Source organism: Ochotona curzoniae, unplaced genomic scaffold (assembly GCF_017591425.1).
Source record: "Ochotona curzoniae isolate NIBS_2020 unplaced genomic scaffold, NIBS_Ocur_1.0 contig_3498, whole genome shotgun sequence".
NCBI classification, from domain to species: Eukaryota; Metazoa; Chordata; class Mammalia; order Lagomorpha; family Ochotonidae; genus Ochotona; species Ochotona curzoniae.
This window is the reverse complement of record NW_024465885.1, coordinates 31,193,931-31,211,075: the sequence shown is the minus strand read 5'-3', so window position 1 is coordinate 31,211,075 and position 17,145 is coordinate 31,193,931. Positions and strand designations below refer to the sequence as shown.

Here is a 17,145-nt window from a genome sequence, read left to right as displayed (position 1 = left end):
GAGGGTCGGCGCCGCGCGCCGCGCGACCCCGCCAAAGGCGCCTGGCGCGCGACCCGCGCCTCGGGCGGGCTGGCGGGAGAAGCCCCGCCCCTCGCCCCTCCCCGCGAGGCGCGCCAGCCGGTCCCCACGCGGCGCCAGCCCTTCCCCGGGTCATCGCCCCTCCCCTCTTCCGGGCCGCGAGCCCCCCGCGCCCCGCCTCAGGCCCGCGCGCGCGCGCGCCCACCGCGCGCACCCTGCCGCCGGCCCGCCTGCCAGTCCTCTCAGCGCGCGCGCGGGGCCGCCCGACGACGCGGGAGCTGCACGCGCCGGACGAGGCTCGCGGCGCTTCCCGGGAGCCGAGCGCGGGCCGGCTGAGGCGGAGCCCTCGGTGCTTGGGCCACCGGGGACACGGTGGCGGCAGCCGAATCTGCAACCCCCAGAGCTGCGGCGGCTGTGAGGAAGCCGGATTCGGGGGGTAGGCGGACATGGCGAGGCTGAGGACATCGAAGCGGGGCGGGGTGGGGAGGGTGGTCCGAAGGCTGCTGAGGCCACGTCGGAGGCTCGCTGCCGAGCGGGGCGCCGGGGGGAAAGCTTGGGGAGGTGGGCTGGGGGTCGAGGCCGGCGTGAGGGGCTGCGCGGCTCGGCTCGGGGGGCTTGCCGGCCGGGATGTTGGCGGGACCCGGGGCAGAGCGCTGAGGGGCGGACGCCGCCCCAGGCTCCTGCCACGTTTCCACCGCGCGTTTACCTTCCGCCCCGGGCTGGGAGAGAGCCCGGTCTCCCGCGGCCGGCTCCCTTGGCCTCGCCGGCTGCCTTGGGACCCGGGACCCCGCTTGCTATGTCGAGGGTCGCGCCTCAGGGGCGCCTGATGGTCGAAGCCAGGGGAGTGTTTTTGGAAAGAGAGTCAAGGAACTGGAATGGGGGGGAGGGGCCCTTCCTCCTCAACCCCACCGCCCCAAAGTTGGAGGGGAACCGGGATTGCAGAAGTTGAGCGCGGCTCGCAGGCCGTGCTTTCCTCAGGAGTGGGTGGAGATGTTTGGTGCCTGCCTGCTCACCTAGCCCTCCTCAGACCCCAGCAGCAGGGCTTAGCAGCCGGGGTCCGTGGTCACACTCTGCTACCTTGGAAAATGTTGGAGCCCGAGTTGTGGGACGGCCGGGGCCATTCTTCCCGCTCACTCCCTCCACCTTGGGGCTGTCCGGTGGGAGACACGCTGGTTTCTAGAAACGGTTGTATGAGAAGGGAAAAGTACTGTGTTACCCACTCCTGGAAGGGCCGGCGTGGTTTTCCTTTGGGTTTTCTCCACGCACCCCGGAGAAGGGGAGCTTGTGGAACAAAGTAGAACTTGAGGGGCAGCCGCCCGCCGCGGTGACGACGTCCCAGAATGACGTCACCGTGCAATATTTAAAATGGGAGCTTTTTGTTCCCAGTGTGGGTGGAGGGATTGTGGCCACTTACTCAAGATCAAGATCTAATGTCATCGTGTCCCTGTTCGCTTCACAATGACCTCTCTTTCCCCCTCCCCCCCCCCTTTGGTACTCCTAGATTTCTGGGGAGGCTGGGTTTATTTTTCGGCTATTCCAGTCATCATTCTTGCAAACAAAAAATAAATAAATAAAGCCTCATCTCGTATGACTCATCTTGTGCTACAACTAAGAGCAACCACTAAGTGGATCTTTCCTTCTTTTTCTTCTGTTTTGCTTTTGATAGGAATCTGAGCAAACAAAACTAAAGGCCCTAACTGCTATATGTAGCATATATCTGACAGACTTAATGAAGAGAATAGTCTAGTTTAGGGTTCACTATATTTCTTAGTGTGGTTCCTTGTTTGCTTGCTTTTTGTTTTGTTTTTTTTTTTTTTTCTTTTTCTCTTTTTGGTATGGTAAAAGCTAATGTGGTTTTATGGACAACTTTTTCCCCGCAAATTGCAGGGGCTACTTTTTCCCACCATAATGTGGTGTAAATGTAGCCTTATAAAGTGGGGATGGGTTCACAGTTTTAGAGAGAAGGTTACCCAGTAGCTGTAGTGGCCTAGGATTGTGTGTACAGATCCGTGTGCAGTTCCTGGTGGCCAGCCATGGATGGAGTATTTGGCATTCTAAGGTTCCAGGAGGAAGGCTTGGGTGGCTTCCCGTCCAGGATCAGGTTGACTGTGGCTGCCAGAACACCTCTCAAATAACTATATAGAATTTATTTCAGACTGAAGTCCCTTGTTTGAATTCAAACACGTAGTAAAGAAACCGCATTATGAACAGTAAGATGAAGAGCAGTTTGGGGGAAAAAAGAAAGCTAACAATCCTCTTTGTTGTGTGAATGTGTGGCAACACAAACTGTCAGTTGCTGGGTAAGTGAGTTTTGATTACCAGCATAGCAGAAGCTGTATGAACTTAATAACTGGCTCCAGAAGGTGACGGTGCAATGCAAACAGAGCATCTGAATATTTTCAGTTATTACAGCCACCACATTAATTAACGATGGACTGTCTTTAGAAAGGCCTTTTTTTAGATAGTTTCAAAATGCAGCTGAGTTATCTGTTACAGTTTTTCAATGCATAACCGGGTTTCTGTTCATAAATATGTTTTGATAGAGTCTCTGTTTTATCTTTTTGATAAATTTATCTCCGTCCCTGGAAGAGTACTTACAGAAACTCCAATACTGAACTTTTCTTAGATGTAGCAGTTTTGTTGAAGGTAGCTTACAGCTATTATCATAGTTAATTTTAGAATACTTTGTTTCGCTCAAAAAGTAACCTTGTGCTTATTAGTATCATTCCTCCTTTACACCCATTCCTCATTCCTCTAGGTCACTGCATTTTGCTTTCTGGACACGTCTTTAGGAACAGTGTTTTGTCATTGCCTTTTTATTCATATATTGTATTTTAGGTTTACCTATGATGCAACATGTATTGAGTACCCATTCATTCCAATTGCCAAGTAATACTTCATTGAATATAAAGTTTTACATAACAGAAAACATACTTTTTTGTCCATTCATCAATGTATAGACATTCAGGTTCTGTCTGCTTTTTTGCCATCATGAGTAATACTGCTGTCTGCCTCTTGGTGTCAGTTTCTGGGGACATGTTATTTCTCTGGATATATAACTGGAAGTAGAATTTGGAAATATTGTTAACTCGGTTTAACCCTTCTAGGAGCTAGCATGCTATACTAAAATAACCCTGTAATGCCAGACTTAAAGTGAACTTTACTCACTGTTTTAAAGCTCAAATCATGCTAGAACATTTTTGAGCTTTTTGACTGAATATTGCTGTATTTACTAAAAACTACAATTTTTGTAACAGTGTTTTGAGTGATAATGCTGATTTTACTGTAGACCACAGGAGCAATTTGGTATATTCTATTGAATTGCTTCACAAAACCAAGTGATAAGATTCTTAAGTCCTGTTTTATCTTGAGACCTTTTTTAAAAAAATTGTGATTGTTCTGAAACTCCAGATTTGAGCCAGGTAAACACAGTGTAAAATTGAAAGGAAAAATAGAAACAGTAGGAGCAGTATCTTACCATGCCTTATCTTCTAATTTTTATATATTTCCTTTTGTTTAGAAAGTTTGTCTTATCATTGTAGGAAAAAAATGAAGAACGAGATTGCTGCTGTTGTCTTCTTTTTCACAAGACTGGTTCGAAAACATGACAAGTTGAAAAAAGAGGCAGTTGAGAGGTTTGCTGAAAAACTGACTTTAATACTTCAAGAAAAATATAAAAATCACTGGTATCCAGAAAAGCCATCAAAGGGACAGGCCTACAGGTAAAGAAAAAAATTAACAGTCGAACTCTGCTAAAGTGGAGTCAACTTCTGAAATGAATAGAGGACTGAAAAATGTCCAGACCGTGTCTGTCATAGTTGTATCTGCAAACTATAGAACTTGGGGGATGTGTAGGTATTATAAAACTCACCCATTCGTTGGTGGAGTCTGAGTGCCTCTTTTGAGGAATCCAATGCTATTGTCTCATAGGGAGTTAGTTTCTAAGGTTTGTAGTCTTGACTTCAGATTGAATGTAGCTCTGTGTATACCAGAGGTACTTGGGACTTCTCACAGTTCTAAAAGACTCCTGAGTACTTGTTAACTGATGTGGCATGAGTTAAGGAAAATGAGTTGTATTATATCTTTGAATTATATGTCAGGTGTATTTTGAGGAAAAAAGAACTGAGAATATTAGACACCTAATAATATATTTTTATTATTTGTAGAAGTAATTGATTTATAATGTACATGATTTTTATGGTGAAAGCCACTGTCACTTTTAGATGAAGATAATTCAGTTGTGACCCATACATGGCAAATACTGGCTCAGGGATCCGAACTGAGGTGTAACTAACTCCAGATTCATATGAGATAACTGCATACTACTGCTTCAGTACCAAGAAGGAAAAGAATTCTCACTCGGCAGCTGCCTTTTGTTCTCTGGTTTATAAGTTATATTTACAGCTAGAAATAAAGGAGAGCACACTCCTACAAAACATGTCCTGGCATGCTGAATGCCTCATGTTTTGTGTGACTACTCAGGGAGCTGACTTGAGAATATTCTGAACTGGTCAAACCTTGCCTCCTATGTAAATGTGGCCATAGGAAACAAAAGTGCAATAGCTGTAAATGAATCAACAACTTCAGAAATTCTCTTGTATTTGTGTATGTTCCTTTCCTAAAGTTTCCTCCACATATCACTTTGCTGTGAAAAGGACTTCCTTCTTTTCAATCTCTGACCTTTCCCAAGTATAAGACTTTTGAAGAAGTCTAGATTTTGTTTCTTATTTGCTAAAAGCCAAAGTGAACTTTGTTTTACATTGACAAAAAGAGAATTAAGATAATTAGTATGTTTTTATCTTGCACCACTCTCCTAATTTTTTTCTACGTATGTTCTTTTCTGATATCATGCACAACTTCTGTGAGTCAAAGCTGTTGAGACTTTTTACACTGATCTAATCGACTTTGGATGAAGGCTTGAAAGTGCCAAGCCATCATACTGTTATTGTAGGAGGCACTGTCAAGTAAATACTTAAAGGTCAGACAGTGTACAGTTTCATTTCCATTATTCTAAAAACTAAGGAAAAAATTAAACAAGATTCATTTGGCATGTAATCAAAAATATCATTATTGAATCATTATTGGAGCTGTCTTTGAAGTAGGAACCTAATAGATTCAACACTCATTGTTGCTATTTTGAAAGTGAGACTATTGAGTCAACCGGGCATAGACTTTTCAGTTCATGGAGTCAGTTGAAATTTTTTTCAAAATATTTGTTAATTAAGGTTATTTCTTGGTAAATGTATACAAATAAGATGTTTGTGGAGGGATGTTTGGCAGTATTGTCAAGCTCTGTAAATACTCATGTCTGATGTCTCATGTGCAGAGGGTTAAGCAATGGTTTGTGAAGCTCTCATCCTATATTAGAGTGCTTACTCAATTCTTTGCTCCTCCATCTCTGAGGCAGGTTGCCGTTATTGTGCCTGGGAAGGCAGCAGACAATGCTAGACCCCCTGTAACCCAAATGGGAAAACAGGATAGAGTTCCTGGCGTCTGGTGTCACCTGGGCCACGTTGTGCTTTTGAGCCAATTTGGGGAATGAGCCAGTAGAAAGAAGATCTTTCTCTCTGTATCTCCTATTCCTGTGCCTTTTGATATAAATAAATATGTAAAACTTTATTAAAAATGCTTTTGAGCCAACAGTAAGTTGAATCTATTTTGGAAGCATAATTAGAAATGCAAACAAATGTGTATGAATATGGATGTATCTTATATTTTGTAATTAAAAAACTGGAAAGAATGAAGCTGTCAACATTAAATGATAGACTTTATGCGACTTCTAAAAACTTGTTTTTGAGCAGTGATAAGTAATCACTATGTAGAGTGAATAAATCAGTTGGCTGATGTAAAATATGTTTAGCATCCATATATATCATAATTCTTAGATTGTATAAAAGATACATCTTAAGATTTATTTCTTTAACTGCTTTTGATCTCAGGGCACATGGAATTTCAGAATTACTCTGGACATTAGAATCTATAGCATAATTCCATTTTATACAAAGGATCAAGAAACATCTATAAACAAAGTTGTTTACTCTCAATTTGAGATACTGTTATTGGTGGTTATACTAGCCTGGATTTGAATGCTGATACATCACTTCCTATGTGTTGTTGGCCAAGTTACTCAGGTTTTCTGCCTCCTTGCCTTAAAATGGAGAAAATAGGATCTTAATCCATAGAATCATTGTTACTATTAAAAGTGAAAGAAATTCTTTTATGACATATGGTACAGTAAGCCTTCAGGAGTTACTGTACAGCAACATTTATTATTAGACACATACCAAGACTTATTCATTAATCTGATTTTCTTGATTAATGCTTGATTGTAAACAGTTCATACTTTAAATTATAGCAACCATTTCTCTGTTTAAGCAGCATTCCCTTTTTTTTAAGATATACTTTATTTTTATTTGAAAGATAAAGTTATATAGAGAGAGAGATCTTCCATCTGCTGGTTCAAGCTCCAAATGGCCACTGTGGCCAGAGCTGAGATGACCCAAAGCCAGGAGCCAGGAGTTTCTCCAACACAGGTACAGGACTCTAAGGACTTGAACTACCCTCTGCTTTCTCAGGCCGTAAGCAGAATACAAAGTGGAGCAGCTGGGACATGAACCAATGCCCATATGGGATGCTGTCACCACAGCTGGAGGCTTAGCCTACTGCGCTCTGATGCCAGCCTCATAAAGCTTATTTCATTGTGTATTTTTTGCATTCACTCCAGTTGCCATCTTTACACATTGTGTTGGAGTTATTTATTAGGTAAAAAAAGGTATAACAGACTCCATGGATTTAGAAGGTGTGGTTGGGTTTTGTTTTTGGTTTTTTGGTATATTTTTTTCTTTTAAAAAATGGCAGCACATTGTTAAATAAGCCAATAGCATTTTAGAACCATTTTTAATAAATATGTGATATGAATGAGTCTATTTTTAGAACAACTTTAGGTGAGGCAAAAGATACCTTGATACTTATCACACAAGAAGTAATAATAAATCAGTGCAGGTCCGGCGCTGTGGTCTGACAGCTAAAGTCCTTGCCTTGAACACTGGAATCCCATATGGGCGCCGGTTCTCGTCCTGGCAGCACCACTTCCCATTCAGCTCCCTGCTTATGGCCTGGGAAAGCAGTTGAAGATGGCCCAAGGCCTTGGTACCCTGCACCTGTGTGGGAGACCCGGAGGAGCTCCAGGCTCCTGGCTTCGATTCAGCACAGCGCTGGCCATAGCAGTCACTTGGGGAGTGAATCACTGGATAGAAGTTCTTTCTCACTGTCTCTCCTCCTCTCTCTCTATATATCTGACTTTGCAATAAAAATAAATGCATCTTTAAAAAAATAATAAAATAAATCAATGCCAGATCAAAACTTGCCACAAACATTTCCAAATACTTGAAACACTGGTTGAGGTCTTTTGTTAAGCAGTTGTACAGGAACTTAATTTACAAAAGCTTTTACCATCAGTGTTCTAAGTAATATCTCGCAGCTTCTGTACTCCTTATCCATTTAATGTACATGTGTGGCTGAGTAGTCTATGAATAGACTCAGTAGAGCCAGTTCTAGCTAATTCTCTAGTCTTACACAGATAATCTCTCTTCATGACACTGGGCAGTCTTACACTGCCTATTATTAGTCTATAGTTCACATTTACTTTTTATTTTGCATAAATATGCTCCTGTTTTCTCTCTTGGGGTACTTTTATTATTATATGTGTTGGTAAATATGTATAAAGATTTATGATTAAGATGCAGGTAAAATATTAATGCAGCTTCACTGTGTTGTAGGTGCATTCGTGTCAATAAGTTTCAGAGAGTTGATCCTGATGTCCTGAAAGCCTGTGAGAATAGCTGCATCTTATACAGCGACCTGGGCCTGCCCAAGGAGCTCACTCTCTGGGTGGACCCATGTGAGGTGTGCTGTCGGTGAGTTCACAGACTCGGCACCGCGGACAGATTTGATAAATTCTCACATATATAATTTGCCTGTGAATTGTTAGGGTCTAAAGCTGGTGCTTTGACTTTCCCAAAATATGAATTTTATGTGAGTACCCTTTGTGAAGGAATGGTTGCATTTGTAAAGCTAGAAACTCCTACAACTAATTTGACAGGGTTTTCCTGCAACTTTCCCAAGAATTTTATTGAGGTTTGGGAAGTAGGAACTTCAACATGTAGACTCCTTTTAGTCAGTTACTGTATTTGATTGTTGGTGTACTTTACCTTCTTCAAACTGGAAAGAACCTAATTTTAAATAATACTAAATAGTAAGTTTTACTTCGTCTCCTTTCTATCTGTACTCTTTCTACCTCCTTTTTTGCTTTTTAAGTGACTACATGATACTTTTTGATCATGAAACATGATTCTTTTCATAATGGAAATTACTACTTACATCTCTTAATGAACAGAATTATTAAGGGTGCTGGGTATGAACTCCAGTCATCCAGAGTGCATTTATGGTACACCAGGAAATCTTGGTTGTGGGGTTTTAAGAAATAAGAATGGTTAAAGGAGAAGGATTAAGCAAATCATAACATCGCCTGATGTGCTCTAATAGAAACAGACACAAAGTAGAATAGGTGGCACAAAGGAGCAAGTTGTTCACCAAGAGGACTAAGTGAAGGATGCCTCAGCTGGCAGGAGGAGGATGAGGAGTCCAGCTTGACTAGATAACAAGGTGATAACATTCTGAAAAAGGAAAGAGAATGAAGAGAGTCATGGAAGCTAGCCTTCCCACATTTTCCCACACTATATTTCTTGTCCCTGTTCCTTTAAGATGTTTCTCCTTGGTTTTGAAGTATCATTTGCCTCACCTCTCCTGTTCATTATAATGGTGCTGATTTTTGATGTAAACCTAGTTCTGTCCTTGAGGTGATCAGTCATACCTGCTGCTTAGTGAAAGTGGGAATGAAGACATGTAGCCAAGCATACGTGTGTATTTTTTCAGTAAAATTCACCAGAATTGTTCTTAGAGACTACTTGATTTTTCAGCAGTTAGTATAAGCTTATTTCTTTGGGAAACTGATGTACAAGGTCTTGAGGTTTAGGGAGATGAGGGCTCCCCAATACTTTTTCAAGAGAACACTGAGCAATTTAGAGTGTAGGCCTGAGAAATACGCACTTTTAGATTCTGGAACTAATAGAGGACTCACCTAAGGCTAATGTCAGCTTTTGAACCCTTTAGAAGACTTTATAAAAAGTAAATAACACAAAGTAATCATTTAGTGTTAATAAATGATCCTAAATCATCAGGGGCAAGTTTTGATGTCTAGGGTTAAGAAGTTGAGTAATTATGTAAACGCTATGGACATACTTACTTTAAATGATTAAAATAAATCTTGGCATCTGAGGATAAAAGCTTTGGCTACGTAGACATTCTGCTTAAGTGGATACTTCATTACTTGACGATGCCACATAATGAAAAATTACTGTGTTTTCATCTTAGTAATTCAAGAAAATTTTTGAATTCAGTAGCCCTCTAATAGTTTGATTTATTAAAGTTTTGCCACAGTTTCAAAAGGATATATTATTTTCCTACAACTAATATGGATCACCTTAGAATTGAGGGTGCTGTCATATGCAGAACACCAAAAAGATACATTAGCAAATGAGTAAAAGGTAATTAGTATTAAATAAGTTAATGGAGGGATTGAGATATTCAGAAATACTTCTTAACTGAAACTGGAAACATTAATATTCAAAAAATGAAATTATATATAATTTATACAAAATTATATATGTATATCATGCAATTATGTAATTCAATATGTATCTGAGTCTTTGCAAATAGCTTATTGATATACTGGCAATTAAAAAATTGAGTTGTACGCCCAGCGCTGCAGCATAGTGGCTAAAATCCTCACCTTGCATACCCCAGGATCTCATATTGGCACCAATTCATGTCCCAGCTGTTCCACTTCCCATCCAGCTCCCTGCTTGCGGCCTGGGAAAGTAGTCAAGGACAGCCCAAAGCCTTGGGACTCTGCTCCCGCGTGGGAGACCTGGAAGAAGCTCCTGGCTCCTGGCTTCAGATCATTTAGCTCTTGCAGTTGCAGCTACTTGGGGAGTGAACCAGCAGACAGACGATCTTTCTCTGTCTCTCCTTCTCTGTAAATCTGACTTTCCAAGACAAATAAATAAATAAATAAATCTTTAAAACAAAATAAAATTTTAAAAAGCCTGGATTGTATTCAGAGCTTTCTCCATATGTCTTCACGTAACTGTGAGGATAAAATGCTGGAGGACAGGAACTGCTACAGTAGTCCAGCGGCTAGGGTCCTTGCCTTAAACACACCAGAAAGCCATATGGGTGCTGGTTCTAATCCTAGCAGCTCCACTCCCCATCCAGCTCCCTGCTTGTGGCCTGGGAAAGCAGTTGAAGTCGGACCAAAGCCTTAGGACCCTGTACCTGTCTGGGAGACCTGGAAGAGGCTTCAGGCTCCTGGCTTCGAATCAGCACAGCTCTGGCCACTGCAGTCACTTGAGGAGTGAATCAACGGACACAAGATCTTCTCTGCTTCCAATAAAAAAAAAATGCTGGCGGATGTAACAGTGCCATATTGTTAGAAAGGTTATCACTTTGTGGAATATATAAGAGAACATATCTTTCCAGTGACAGGAAAGTCTGAAAATCACTGGTAGTTTCATTATCCAAAGTACTTTACAAATTTTTGCAATTTCTGCAATCCTTTTTCTTCCTGATGGGCAACTGTATTAGTTTTTCATCACTATAATGCAACACCTTCGATAAGCAATTAATGAATTAAGGAGATTTGACCACCTACATGAATGAGAGCCATACCCTGTTCAAGTCATAATAAGAGTTTTAAATATTACTGATTTGTTTTAGATTAAATTGAACTCAGTGTCTTAGCCTTGGGTCATTGATAATGAAAGGCTTAAAAGTTGTGTTACTAAATCTCCTCAAAAGTAACTGTGCATTTTAATGTTATAGTAATATAATCAGCAGCTTGATTTACCAGGCCCTTAGCAGGGAGCTGGATTGTAAGAGGGGCATTAAGGCTCATACCTGGCCTGCTGGTGTTGCAGGTGGTGGCCTGTACAGTTGGCCACAACATTGGCCCATGTTTCTGTTTCTATAAAGGTAAAGACTTTTTCTAAATTTCCTTCCTCTCTTTCTGCTTGAATTTGGATTTCATTAATGGGTATAATTCTATTATTATTGTATTATGTCTCTTGTTGATATTTCTAGTATCAGCATATGAATTAGCCTTTCATTGTATTGAAACTTCTTGAGCCATTAAATCAGGGAATGAGATAAATTTACATTGCTTAACCTTAACTAAGTAAAATGAAAATTACATGAATTCTGTGCTGGGAAGAACTCACACAATAGTTAAGGCCTTTAATTCCAAAAATTACCAAGCAGTTTCAGCCAGCTCTGGCCTGCTCATCCACTGTATGGAAAATGAATACCTGGGATAGGAAGTGACTTGCCTGCGGATGCAGAGTTAGAACAAGAAACTAGCCCAGTGCTATTTGTACTATCTTGGGGCAACTCCATTTAGGATATTTTGAAAAGAATAGAAGAAGGAGTTATACAGCACATTTAAGAAACATCTGTGACTCCATTTGGCTTATGAGAAATACATGACAGAACAACTTTAAAAGAAATATAAATTGTCTTTGAGACTACTTGACTTTCAGTATAAACTTTCAAAGGCTTCATGGCAATTAGGTCATTTGTAATTGTCCGAATTCAGAAATGATTTGACCTGTAACTTACCTCTAAATAACATAATTTAATCCTTAGTTCTCTAAGTCAACATTGATGGTATTTCCTTTCTAGTTACTTATTGTGTATCTGTTATATATTATGTAGGGACAGTTTCCGTTATTCTAACATACTAGAAATTCTTTTATAGTATTCATCTATATAAACTATTTAAATAAATCTGTTGGTTTCAAGAAAAATTTCGGTATTTTCCTCAGTATTTTTTCCTTAACTTCTAGAAGTGCCTGAATTTTCATTTTTGTCAGTGCAAATTAAGAAACAGAACTCTCTTACTTTATCATCATAAAAGTAGGCTTCAGATGTCTGGTTTAGTTGCAAGACTTAAAGTACCAGGATATATGTTGTATGACGGTCATTTAAAAATACATTAAAATTTTTCCTGTATAAGTTAAATGTAATCAGAATAATAGATTTGTTTTTGATATTTTTTAAAAGGAATTTCTATTAAGAGTCAAAAGAATTTGAGAAAGAAAATGGGTCATTTTTGTTAGTGCCCAAAACCAGGAGTAGAAACATGGTGGCCCATTTGCCTGACTGGAGCTGGGTTAAGACGTCAGATGTTCAGGGTTCAGTTCTGGGATGATTTTTTTTGTCCACTGTGGACTGAGTCCAAGCCTGTGGGTTTTTGTATATACATTTCTTGCTTGTTAATGTGACTTTCAGATTCATGGGTTTTTATGTGTACTTAGGTATGGAGAGAAAAACAATGCATTCATTGTTGCCAGCTTTGAAAATGAGGATGAGAATAAGGATGAAATCTCCAAGAAAGTTACCAGGGCTCTTGATAAAGTTACCTCTGATTATCATTCGGGATCATCTTCTTCAGATGAAGAAACAAGTAAGGAAGTGGAAGTGAAACCCAGCTCTGTGCCTGCAGCTCCAAGCCCTGTGTACCAGGTAATCATGAAATGGCTCATGAACCTTACAAATAGTGATTAAGGAAAGAGAAATGTTTTGTGAATGTAAACTTGATGGGCCCACCTGATATTTATGCCCAAACACTAAATTGCTTTCTATTTCTAAGACTTTATTGCTGCTCAGTAAACAGGTATTGGAACATAAACAACTTGTTTTTAGTTATAACCTGCTTAATGAGGTGGAAACTTCTGGCCTAAAACGTGATACGTTATCACAAGCTTCCATTCATTCTAGGTTTTGATCTTTTCTAGATGAAAGTTTCAGTGTGGCTATTTGATTATTCACTTCTTTAGATTTAACATAGAATTATCACTAACACCTGTTGTGGTTGTGGGTGAGTGATAAAAATCTTTCATAAAGTGTTTGATGAGAGAGCTGGAAAGTAACCTAGAGTTTCCCTGCTATATAACTTAATTTTTCCTTTGAATTAATGTCTTCTCTTTACAGATATCAGAACTGATATTACCACCTCTTCCAATGTGGCATCCTTTGCCCAGAAAAAAGCCCGGAATGTACCGAGGGAATGGTCATCAGCATCACTATCCTCCTCCTGTTCCCTTTGGTTACCCAAATCAGGGAAGGAAGAATAAACCGTTCCGCCCAATCCCAGTGACATGGGTGCCCCCTCCTGGAATGCATTGCGACCGAAATCACTGGATTAATCCTCACATGTTAGCACCTCACTAGCTTCTTTGATTCTGTTGGTGTAATGCTGAAACCTTACTACATGTTACAAGTTAAAAATTCACATTCATAGTGGTGAAGTTAGATGGACAAAACCATCAAACTTATTTTTATAGAGAAGTTATTGAGAATAATCTTTCTTAAAAATATATATATGCACTTTAGATATATTGATATAGTTTGAGAAACTTTATTAAATAATTAGTCAAGTGCCTGAGTTTTTAATATTGGACTTGAGTATTTATATATTGTGCATCAACTCTGTTGGATATAAGAACATTGTAGGAGTGGACTATTTGTTCTAGCACCTTTGAGCATTTACTTAGTAAAGAGTATGTAACTTATTTATACACAAGGAAATCTATTTTATGTCATTACTTAGAAGAATTGCGTGGAATCTTGTAGTTGCAAATAAAATGTAGTTTGAGGAATGATAATGTGTTTTTGTTCTGTTTTTTAAAAGTAGAGAGTATATTTCATTTCAGTGTATTTAAACATTTCAAAGGCAATAAAAATATAAATTTCCCCTTTAAAAATAAACTTTTTATTAACCTTGCCATCTCCAAAAGCTACATATCAAAAGTAAAATCTGCTCATGTTAGCTGGTTATACATATAATTAAAATAAAATAAAACATCTTCCAGCTACCAAAGTCAATGTACATGGGACTCTTCTGAAAACTTGGCTTGTATTAATTTTTTATGATATCTGACATATGCCTGATACCATTACATAAAGCCATTTGCAATCTCTGATTTGTTCATTGTGCAAAAAAAAAGTTTCAAGTCTTACTGGCACTCTAAAATAGTACAGTACTTCAGATTCTTCAGTAGTCCTTCATTTTTACACCACTGTAATCTCATCAGTCTTGTAAGTGGGCATGAACTACAAAAGAGAAGAAAAAAGATACTTTAAATTTGTAGCCTTTTCATTATTTGATTTATCAGGAAAAAAAAACACTTGCCAGTAAATCATTGGATGGTCTTGGCTATTTGAAAAATTCTTGTTTTTTTTAATAATTGTACCTAGGTATAAAGTAAAGTATGTACACAAATCAAGGTTTATTGAAAGTGTGAAGTCAATTTTACAGTGAAGTTTAAAGTGTTTACTACTTCATTAGAAAACTCATTTTTAACCTTAAAGGCTTCTAGTTCTGTTATGTAGTTCCCTTTACCTATTAAACCACATACAGATTTTAGCTTAACATCTCTCTAACATAATAGCGAATTGCTGCCCCAGAAAACTACTGAGTGCCTGTTTAAGCTTGAATAATTTCCTAGGTGCAATTGGTATCACAAGGAGGTAAGTTTCAAGATTTTTTTTTTAAACTTGCCTGTTGAAAGAATTACTGTACTGCCCCCTAATGGTCCTAGAGAATTTGTGGTGGCAATTTCAGATGTATGGTCAATTGGTGTAAATTTGAAAAAATTCAGTTTATCACCAATTTAGCTTATATCATCTGTTATGTTAATCTGTAGCTAAAGGTATGGGGTAGTTGGGAAAATAATACTGTCAAGATAAGTATTATTTCTGGCACATACATACTAACTCGATGTCTTCCCACATTGGCATAAAATCTCTTCATTAATGCTGATGACTAAATGGCAGGGCCTCTTGAGGAATGTAATGATTTTGAATTTCACAATTTCAGGTACTATTTCTAGAAGATTCTATATTCCACCTTTTTCTAAATTCTTTTTATTTTTTTATTGGAAATTGAGATTCACAGAGAAGGAGAAGCAGAAAGATGTACTTGTCCACTGCTTCACTCCCCAGGTGGCTCCAACAGCCGGAGCTGAGCTGATGTCTGGAGCCAGGAGCTTCTAGGTCTCCCACATGGCTGCAGGGTCCCAAGACTTTGGATTATCATCGACTGCTTTCCCAGGTCATAAGCAGGGAGCTAGATGGCAAGTGGATCAGACCACGATACAAACTGCCACCCATATGTGATCCTGGAATGTGCAAAGTGATGATTTAGCCACTAGGCTACTGGGCCAGACCCACCACTCTCTAAAATTTAAAAAGCAAAAGAAAACTACCACATAAACTAGTTATTTTTGAAAAGGATATATGATGATTTTATTTACATGAACTGCATTGTTTCCCAATCCATTCCTGATGAAATATAGTTTCAGCAGTTGGGTCTTAATTCCTAATGTAAGTATGGGTTAGAAAAGTTTGCTGGTCTTTTTTTAATGATAATTATGACTCAAGGTAATTATGCCTGCAAGAGTTAACATCTTCGCTCTAAAGAAGGCAAAAGGTAGTTGCATAACACTAGCTTTGAAACTCTTGTCAAGCTATTTCAAACATAAGTTTGACTGAATATGAAAATAATTGTCCTTTTTATTTTATGTTTATAGACATAACTGCAAACCTCTAAATTTTAGAGGTTGAACATGGATGTTTGAGAAATTTATTAATATTGAGTGCTTATTTTTGGTTTTTTGCTCCCATACTAAGTTTTCAGTAAACTTCTTTCAAACCTGAATACTAAAGAATGTTGACTTCTGCATAACTACTATGTGATAATTTCATAGTTGCTGATTGGTAAGAGGGAAAAAATGTATGCATTTTACTATGTAGAGTACCCATTCTGTACATTTTGAAGATAATGTACAGATACTAGTACTTAAAGATAGTAGATAATATCTCTACAAAGATATTAGATAAGTTTCTTTTTGTTACTGTGTACAGAAATGTTTAATCTCTTAATAGCCCAAGAAGTAGATACCATTACTATCTCAGTATAGTAGGTCTCTCAGAGAAGACTCAAGATCACCAAAGTGACATAATGAAGCTGTGACTTCAAAACAAGCTGTTTCTTTAGAGCCTGTGCTCCATGATGTCTCCACAATCAGGTAATATATGAAACCGGTTACCCAACTTTGAGGTTTGGATATTTATTACTAGAGCAAAATACAGAAATAAAAGATTACAAAAGGCTCTGTTGAGCTAATTAAGAATGCAAGACATTGTCTGTTGATCAGGCACTAATCCTTGAGTTTCTTGTTGTAAACTATTTTGGTATTTCTAAACAGGAGACTGACATTGATAGCAAAGGCTATGACACTCGGGGAAGTAAAGCAGATGTTGGAAGATCTCGATGTGTAGGTCTCCCCCCTCTCCATCATTCTGCCTTTCAAAATAAATTTTTAAAACTTTTTAAGGATTTGTTTTCAGTTGGAAAGGCAGATTTGCAGAGAAGAGGGAGAAACAACAATCTTATCTGCTTGTTCACTCTCCAAATGACTGAAGCCAATCCAAAGCCAGGAGTCTATAGCCTCCTCCAGGTCTCCCAAGTGGGTGCAGGCTCCCAAGGCTTTAAACCATTCTCCACTGCGTTCTCAGGCCACGAACCGGGAGCTGGGTGGGAAGCAGAGCCGCTAAGACATGAACTCATATAGGATGCTGACACTTGCAGATGAAGTATTAGCCAACAGAGGAATCATGCTGGCCCCCATAATAAAATTATCTTAAGTGTGCTAATAACACATAACATTTAATTTAAAAGACTGGTAAACTTGCCTTTGAAAGGCAATGTGACAATACTCCTCAGTTTTTTAATATGTAAAAATTTTAACATTCAAATCCTGTAGTCCAGCTCCTATTGAAATACTTCCACAAATGTTAAAAAAAAAAAAAAGATAACAATGCTTATTTTAGCAATATTTGTAGTAGCAAAATGTTAACAGTTCAAACTTCAAGAATGAAACTTGTCAAAATGATTCATTCCTACTGACATGGAAAGATATCCACAATATTGTACGTGAGGGTTGAAAA

General features: G+C 39.1%; 2 protein-coding genes across 2 annotated transcripts in view; one reads left to right on the top strand and one right to left on the bottom strand.

Moving 5' to 3' along the window:
* The first annotated feature begins 251 nt into the window (after positions 1-251).
* On the top strand, positions 252-13,796 carry BTG3 (BTG anti-proliferation factor 3). The gene is made up of 5 exons (XM_040980662.1): positions 252-454; positions 3,561-3,740; positions 7,797-7,934; positions 12,450-12,657; positions 13,126-13,796. The coding sequence occupies exons 2-5, from the start codon at positions 3,568-3,570 to the stop codon at positions 13,363-13,365; spliced, it is 759 nt and encodes a 252-aa protein (XP_040836596.1). The 5' UTR covers positions 252-454; positions 3,561-3,567; the 3' UTR covers positions 13,366-13,796.
* Positions 13,797-13,895: 99 nt separating this feature from the next.
* The window catches only part of CXADR (CXADR Ig-like cell adhesion molecule), a 68,892-nt gene continuing 65,642 nt past the window's right edge, over positions 13,896-17,145 (bottom strand). The window contains exon 8 of the mRNA XM_040980661.1: positions 13,896-14,247. Coding sequence (XP_040836595.1) covers positions 14,206-14,247 — 42 coding nt within the window. The 3' untranslated portion in view covers positions 13,896-14,205. The remainder of the gene's footprint in view (positions 14,248-17,145) is intronic.